The sequence below is a fragment of the Fundulus heteroclitus genome, unplaced genomic scaffold, assembly GCF_011125445.2.
Source record: "Fundulus heteroclitus isolate FHET01 unplaced genomic scaffold, MU-UCD_Fhet_4.1 scaffold_68, whole genome shotgun sequence".
NCBI lineage: Eukaryota > Metazoa > Chordata > Actinopteri > Cyprinodontiformes > Fundulidae > Fundulus > Fundulus heteroclitus.
In genome coordinates, this window is record NW_023397121.1 from 114,930 (window position 1) to 123,544 (window position 8,615).

The 8,615-nt window shown below is 44.1% G+C and overlaps 1 protein-coding gene across 1 annotated transcript; it reads left to right on the top strand.

Moving 5' to 3' along the window:
* The first annotated feature begins 956 nt into the window (after positions 1-956).
* Positions 957-7,712, top strand: LOC105924290 (trace amine-associated receptor 13c). Its single transcript, XM_036133745.1, has 2 exons — positions 957-972; positions 6,902-7,712. Exon 2 carries the CDS (start codon positions 6,972-6,974, stop codon positions 7,710-7,712), a length of 741 nt encoding a protein of 246 aa, XP_035989638.1. The 5' UTR covers positions 957-972; positions 6,902-6,971.
* Positions 7,713-8,615: the final 903 nt, after the last annotated feature.

Sequence of the window (8,615 nt, forward strand, 5' to 3'; positions counted from 1 at the left end):
ACGTCTGAGAGTATCAGAGCCGTGCACTGGAGAGCTGAACGTCAGAGCCGTGCACTGGAGAGCTGAACATCAGAGCCGTGCACTGGAGAGCAGAACGTCTGAGCCGTGCACTGGAGAGCAGAACGTCTGAGCCGTGCAGTGGAAAGCTGAACATCAGAGCCATGCAGTGGAGGGCTGAACGTCTGAGCCGTGCACTGGAGAGCTGAACGTCAGAGCCGTGCAGTGGAGAGCTGAACGTCTGAGCCGTGCAGTGGAGAGCTGAACGTCTGAGCCATGCAGTGGAGGGCTGAACGTCTGAGCCGTGCACTGGAGAGCTGAACATCAGAGCCGTGCACTGGAGAGCAGAACGTCTGAGCCGTGCACTGGAGAGCAGAACGTCTGAGCCGTGCAGTGGAGGGCTGAACGTCTGAGCCATGCAGTGGAGGGCTGAACGTCTGAGCCATGCACTGGAGAGCAGAACGTCTGAGCCGTGCAGTGGAGAGCAGAACGTCTGAGCCGTGCAGTGGAGAGCTGAACGTCTGAGCCGTGCACTGGAGAGCAGAACGTCTGAGCCGTGCAGTGGAAAGCTGAACATCAGAGCCGTGCAGTGGAGAGCTGAACGTCTGAGCCGTGCACTGGAGAGCAGAACGTCTGAGCCGTGCAGTGGAAAGCTGAACATCAGAGCCATGCAGTGGAGGGCTGAACGTCTGAGCCATGCACTGGAGAGCAGAACGTCTGAGCCGTGCAGTGGAGAGCAGAACGTCTGAGCCGTGCAGTGGAGAGCTGAACGTCTGAGCCGTGCACTGGAGAGCAGAACGTCTGAGCCGAATACTGGAGAAAACAAACTGACGAAAAGTCTATGGGCTGACTGTAACAAAAACCAGGTTGAAAGGAGTCTTCAGGCTGACGGTAACAAAAACGGAGCTGACAAGAATACTGGCAGAGAACAGAGCGGGAGTGAACGCTATGGACCGGCGACGGGAACAGAAAGAGGTGAGTCTTATAAAGCGGTGGAAACAGGTGGAAGCAGTTGCGGGTTAATTGCAGCCTGCCAGGTGAAACCGATCAGGCTGCGCAGGAACAAGAGAGAGGGAGAGAGGCTCAGCATGCAGCCAATAAGCTGCATCCTGACAATTATGTTATGTTATTATTGTTTGTTGTGTGTATCCTAAGCTTGGACTATGTCCTGAAAAGTTTCACCACAGTATCACGTGGTAACAACAAAAAACCTTTTAATTCTTGATTCTAGATGTTTTTCCTTATTACGACATTTCTTTACTTTTTGGCTTCTAGTTAATTCTTACATTCATTTGCCCTTGGGGGTTTGTGTTTATTTTTTCAGTGAGATTATGTATTGCATTTGTAATAAAGCTAGAGTTGGAGATTTTTACTGATGTTTCCCCAAGTCCCTTTTTGAATAATTGTGCATATGCAAGACTGGCTTACCTTGCTCTTCAGCTCTTCAAGGGGATAGTGTCTTAAAAATCTCCCAAAACTAATTATTAAAAAAAAAAAAAATCTCCCAAATCCACTCTGGTCTTATTATTTCTACTGATGCCTTCCTCTTCTTCTCATAAACATAAACACAGTTTGCTTCATGCAACTCTCAGCCATGTGCAAAATCTACAGTGAGAGCAGTGTAGCTACATGAACAGCTAACGCTAACCTAGCAACCAACCTAAACGGACACATAAACACTAGAAGTGTGCATGCGCAGCCAGCAAGCAGAAACTATGCAGGAAGGAGCACGGACACTGGCGTTACATGAATTCATCAGGATGAATGGCATGAGGGACAACCAATAAATGTGGCAATACCCCTAGAACTTGAGAGACAGAGGGGAATGAAAGCAGGAACAAAAGACCTTCAGACCGAGGGGCCTGGATTGGTTGGAGTATTTACAGGCCTGCAGCTCCCACAGAAAACGACTTTTAAACTTTACTACTAACTTTACTACTTACAGAATGGAAGGATAGTTTTATCCAGTATTACAAAAAATGTTTCTGAGCAGGATTACCAACTATAGCTTTAAGCTCCATTCATGTTTATTTCAGTCTGCTCCCTCTACCAAAGCTCCAGACAGTTTACCTCATTTAATTCACCTGCTGCTTTTAATTAGGTTCAAGTCATTTCACCAGGGATTCTGCTTATTTATTCCAGCCTTCTCCAGTCACTCACTGCCAGATCATCAGAAAGCCATTGTGTGAGTAAACCTTCCAACATATCTTGTCTGCCTGCCTGTTTTTGTCCTTGAGTCAAGTTTCTGGATTTTCCCTGTTTGCCTCATTGGCTCTCTGATTCTGCAGATGACATTGGACTGCTCTGACCATGATTCCTGCCCAGCCCTTTTGTTCTTGTCTGCCTTCTCTTAGACTTAGACTTAGACTTTCTTTATTGTCATTTTGTATACACAGAGTGCATACAGAACGAAATTTCGTTTTCACACAGCTCAGAAAGATTGCAGTAACTCTACAGGAAACCTGACAGTGAATTACAGTACAGGATAAAGTGCAGTGATAAATCGCAGTCACTTACAGGATAAGTTTTCAATTGACTTCCGGATAAAGTGCAGCAGTGAACATTGAAATGTAAACAGTGTAAAACAAATGTAAACAAATATGCAGTTTGGTGCAGCAGTGATTTAAAAGTAGACAGTTGCATTGTAAACAGTTTTGCAGTACGTTTTTGCCTGCTATCTTCGCTGTGAGCAGCCTGCTCCAGTCCCATCTGTTTTTGTTTAAATGTCTTTATTTTTTACAATAGACCTTTAACATGGATCTCCGTGTCCGGCTTGAATATCAGGTTCTTTGATCTCCTGTTGGTATCAGACATTAGTTTGCAGGATAAAGGCTGGTGGGGAAAACGTAGTCAGTTCTGGGGTCATACTCCATGAGTCAGTCCTAGTCAGAGCTTTCCAGAAGGGAGAGACAAGGCGCCAGAGAATGGGTAACAGGAGGCACACCCTGAGCAGAGGTTTCTAAACAGGACACACTAGGGACAGGTCTGCGATCTAGGCTTGAGTCGGTCAAGAGGCAGGAGGGTCCAGGCAGGGGCAAAGGTAGACAGTCTTGGTCAACGGGCTACGCAGGAGGTTGATGTCCAGAACACAGAAGCCAACAGGGTGAGACAGGCAGGAGAAATAACAGGAATGAGACATGTTGAGATTAGGAAGGCAATCAAGGAAAGCTGGATGATTTACTCACTTGAAGGCTTTCAAGAATCTGGCAGTTACCCACATGGAGAACCTGGAATACATAGTGCTCCTCCCCAGGTGTAGTGAATCCACTAAATTGGGGCCGCTACAGATATAAGTGCTCAGACCTTGATGACCTGTGCAGAACAGGGACCAGGAGCAGCGCTTGACATCATGAGGACTGCAAACAGGGGCTTTTCAGGCAAGAGCAGATACAATCATTACAATTTGGTGTAATGAGCAGACCAGAAAATACAAACATTAATGTCCCATTTGTGTTGAAATAAAGTTTGTCATAACCTTAAAATACAACCCAAAACACATCAGCCTAACTTTATTTTAAAGATCACCAGTGAGTTGCTAAGCATGTTCACTCCAGGTCTTAATGTCAGTCAAACCTTAAAAACACAGAACATTTATTTGTCACCGTGACAAAATTTCTCTTTGGCCACTCTAGTTCACATTACACATAATGAGGCAAAAACTGACAAAAAGGCAATGAACAAGGGTGAAATCTTTTCTTTTATTTAGCATTCAGGAGAGTTACAGATGACAGATAATGAGGTAGTAGGGTGTAACGTAACAGTGGGGGTGATTTTAAAGTGTTGGACTTGTCATGTTTAACGAAGGATGAATCTGAATGAACACAATCACGGAGCCAATGATCAGTTAAGATTTTTATTGAAAAAATAGTGGTGTGAGCGGAGCTGATGTCGGCCGGCCGGGTTTTCAGGGTTCTGCTGAGGAAGGTTAGGAGAGGGATGAGCAACTGGAAGGTGCTGGTTTGAATGATGAAAATGATGAGGAATGCAGGGACTCACTGAGGACGTGGTTAGGTTTGGGCTTGGGAGGGTGATGTCCAGAAGTCTTGGTGGATGGTGCAGGTCCGGTAGTGTTCTCCAGGTGTGTTGTCAGAGGGTGGACAGGCAGGCGAGCTCAGGCAGGAGGGCTTACGCAGAGTATGGGTCTGAGGCTTCACAGATTGCAGGAAGCTGGCTAGGAACTCGGAGAAGTCTCCAGAATTATGTGGGTTTTGAGGAATGGTCTTGGCTTGGGAATCCAGGGTTCTAGGAGGAAGGAAGCAAGAGCAGCATTAGGTTCAGGTATCACAAGGGGTCAAGGCTAGGTGATCGGTCTGTACCAACGCGTGAGCGTTAACGAACATCACTGTGTGAGATTGCTGACCTCCTCCCTGTGGTGGGACTCGTCATTGTTGGAGATGAGACCCACTACAGTGGTGTCGTCCACAAGCTTCACCACTGTGTTTGTGGTGTGGGCAGCAGAACAGTCCTGGGTGAAAAGGGTGAAGAGGGCTGGACTAAGGACACAACCCTGTGGCGTTCCTGTGTTGAGAATCCGTGGAGCAGATTTGTGCGTTTCCCTATCCTGACCACCTGAGGTCTGTTTGTGAGGACGTCACTGATCCAGGAGCAGTGAAAACACATTAGAAATAAAGAATTATAAATCGCTGCATGATATACTAACTTTCCCTGTTCATATCTGCCAAACATCTGGTTTGTGCTCTATTCTGTCAACTTTGGGTTATCCGGAAGAGTTACTCCAGGGTGAAAGCTGGTGTTTGGGAGTCCAGGCCTGGGTGGATTTCTAGTGGACTGCTCTTGGCCTGCGCTTGGCGCTGTGGAGGCTGTAGTGTGCCAGATCAGAAGTGTTATGTTCGGCGTTGTGCTCGGACCCTATTATGTAGGCTGCTGGCATACTTAGGCTCTTCTGGGGTCTCTGCATAGGTCGAATTCCTCCAGCTGCAGGGACTGCTTCATACAGTCTCGGATCCGCTTTCATGCACAGGGTGAGAAAGATCACAAAAGCTGATTTCTGTAGTGGCTTGTTTCTTACTTCCACATCAGATTCCTGAGCAAACAGACTGTAGCTGCTTAGTACCTTCTACAGTCGGAGCCTATATTGGCATCTACTATGGAGACTCCAAGTGGGCAGTTCCCTGAGGTGTCTGGTTCCTACAGTCTCCTATCTCTTGTGGCTTTCAGCCTACAGTCTCACATTTATTTCCTTTCTGGCTAGACTTCAACAGGAGGAATACCTACACCATGTGAAAGTTGTGATGGCACAGACTATGTCATCACATGACTGTGAGTGTAATCAGGTGTGCCTTGACACAAGAAGAAGTGAAATATCTAGGAAACCTTGTTGGCCTTGGTCAAATCAAGCAATATGTTGAAAAGGTAAAAGTCATGCATGAAATCTTCAGGACAAAGAAGTAAATTAAGTAATTTTAGGGTTTAGTGGGTGGTATTAAAGAGTTACTTCCCCCTTTCTCAAATCTGGCAGCCCCTCTGGCCTAGATAACAAAAATATCCTCTTTTCAGATCAATTGGAATGATGACTGAACATGCCTTTGAGTCTTTAAAGAAACAGATTTTTCAAGCTCCTGTTTTGCAAAGCCCCAACCTTTTCAAGCCATTTGCTGTACAAGTGGACACTTCAAATGTTGGTCTTGGAGCCGTATTGCTCAGGAAGAAGCTGGTGAAGAGACACCTGTCATTTTCTTAGTAAGAAGTTATTTGACTGGGAGAAAAAGTACTAACCTTTCTGCAATCTGAATTTAATGCTATTTGTGCTTTCACAAACACATTAGAATCTATGTTGTTTCACTCATGTGTCAACTGTTTGTGACCGAACCAAATACGGTTCAGGCCAATCATGTTGCAGTATTATGGCTCATGGTGGTGAGGTGCTGAGCCCACCGCTGAACCAAAATGAACATGGCAATGCAGGAGGACGTAGATGCTGCCATCACATCTGTTTTGTCAGAATCTATGATTTCTCCTTAACTTGTTGTGATTTCATATCCTGCTTACAACATTTTCATCTGATACCATGGCTGGCTAAAAAACCTTTGGTACGTGGGTACTAATTAGCTCAGCTCTGCTGAGTGTCCTTGCTTTCCCCGAATGGATTCTATGGAAGACGGACCAAACTGATAATGTGCAGAATGTAGAGTGCTACATATTATCACTCTGTCCTCCCAGGTTAAAAAAAGTACACCACAGAAGACAAATCCACCGTTTTAAATGGCTTTTAATTTTAGAGATTAGACCAGTGTTTTATGTTTATTATTATATTATATTTGCTTTTAGTGTTTGATTTTATCTGGGAAGCACTTTGGCTGTAATAGTGTAATACAAATAAAAATTGACTGATTGGTTGAGTTACACATAATAAAGATTCTAGACTAATTTCTTTAGATTTTTTTATATTGGTGGATTACATTGTGATCTGTTGTAAAGTTCATGTTAACAACATTTTCTGAGAAAAACATTGTCCAACACATCATCTTGCTAATGAATAATTCATCATCACCCACAATGATCTCGAAGATCACAAAATGTCAGTTTCCATAGAGACATCCAGCAGATGTGAGGAGGCATATAAAGCAGCTAGAGAGCAAAGGCACCCAGAGCTGAGCTGCTGCTCTGGTCTGCAGCAATGGAGGAAAGTCAACTGTGTTTTCCTCAGATGTATAACTCCTCCTGCAGGAGGCCAAAGCGTCCGTACTTTGAGGTCATGCTGGTTTATACTGTGCTGTCTTTTATTTCTATCCTCACTGTGATTCTTAACCTACTAGTTATTATTGCCATTACTCACTTCAGGTGGGACACTTTTCAGATTTTGCAGTTTACTCTCACACTGTTGTACTTCATTTATTATGTGATGTGATAATTAACAGCATGTGTGTCTGCTCTTACTTCACAGGCAGCTTCACACTCCCACCAACGTCCTCCTCGTCTCTCTGGCTGTCTCCGACTTCCTTGTTGGTCTCCTCATGTTCTTTCAGATTATTCTCATAAACGGCTGCTGGTTCCTAGGAGACATTATCTGTGTTTTGTACCAGTATCTGGCTTATACTATCACTGCAGCCTCGATAACGACCATGGTGCTGATATCTGTAGACCGTTATGTTGCCATTTGTTATCCTTTGCAATACTCCACTAAAATGACACCAAAGGTAGTTAAGTTCCTTGTTTGCCTGTGTTGGTCTGGTTCTATGATATTTCAGTGTGTGATCCTGAAGGACGACCTGCAAAAGCCAGGCAGATATAACTCCTGTTATGGCGAGTGTATCATTGTCGTTAACTACATTGTGGGATTTATTGATATGACCTTGAACCTGATTCTCCCCATCACTGTTATTGTAATTCTGTATCTGAGAATATTCATGGTGGCGGTGTCTCAGGCCCGTGCGATGCGCTCTCACATTGCGGCTGTTAATCTCCAGGGTCCCTTAGCCAGGATGAAATCTGAGATGAAAGCAGCTCGGACTCTTGGTGTTGTTGTTGTTGTGTTTCTTCTGTGCATGTGCCCCTATTTTTGTGTTGCTCTCACAGGTCAGGACCAGTTGCTTAATGCATCATCTGCAACGTTTGTAATATATTTAATTTACTTTAACTCCTGCCTAAACCCTATTATCTATGCCTTTTTCTATCCCTGGTTCAGAAAATCTATAAAACTTATTGTGACACTTAGTATAATGCTGCCTAACTCCTGTGACATGAATGTGATGTAGAGAGATAGTGATACAACATATTGGCCTGTTTATTCTATTTAGTAATATTCTCTCAGGCCACCCACATTTTATTGTTTATTGTCTAGTGTTGCAGATTTAGTCAGCCACAACCTTTTAGTGAAGCTTAGCTGTAAGCAATACTTTCATTGGGCTGGCATAGAAACTGCTTCCTATCGCTGTTGACTACCTGATAGAAACTTTTGTTTGTAGGTAATCTTTAAAGGCATAAATTTACATATCAATCTAGTCACACAGCATGTTTATGAATGTTGCCTATGGTTAAGCAAATAAGATAAAATGGGTTTATATACGCCCTGCGACAGACTGGCGACCTGTCCAGGTGAACCCCGCCTCTCGCCCAGTGAATGCTGAAGATTGGCACCAGCACCCCCCCCCCTCCCCCATGAGGGATTAAACGGGTCAGAAAATGAATGAATGGGTTTATATACATCACAGTAAAACACATACTTGCATGTATATGCCTCACATGCAAGGTGTAGCATTCAGTTTAAAAAATGTATGAAGTTGAATTGTTGTGCTCTAGTGTCTAACACAAAAATAAATTATTGCCTGTGTTTTAATCATACATGCTCTACTAACATGCAGTTTCTACACCTTCAGAAAAAAACTGTTTTATATACACATCAGTTCAGTAAAGAAATAGTTCAATTCAATTCAATCTTATTTATATAGCGCCAATTCATGAAACGTGTCTGTAAAAGCACTTTACAAAGTCAAATTCAATCAGATTATACAGATTGGGTCAGATTGGTAAAATAAATTCCTCTCTAAGGAAACCCAGCAGGTTGCATCAAGTCTCTCCAAGCAGCATTCACTCCTCCTGAAAGAGCGTAGAGCCACAGTGGACAGTCGTCTGCATTGTTGATGGCTTTGCAGCAATCC

What these genes read in the sequence shown, in the direction of transcription:
- LOC105924290 (XM_036133745.1), top strand. Translation starts at nt 6,972, where the DNA reads ATGTTCTTTCAGATTATTCTCATAAACGGCTGCTGGTTCCTAGGAGAC.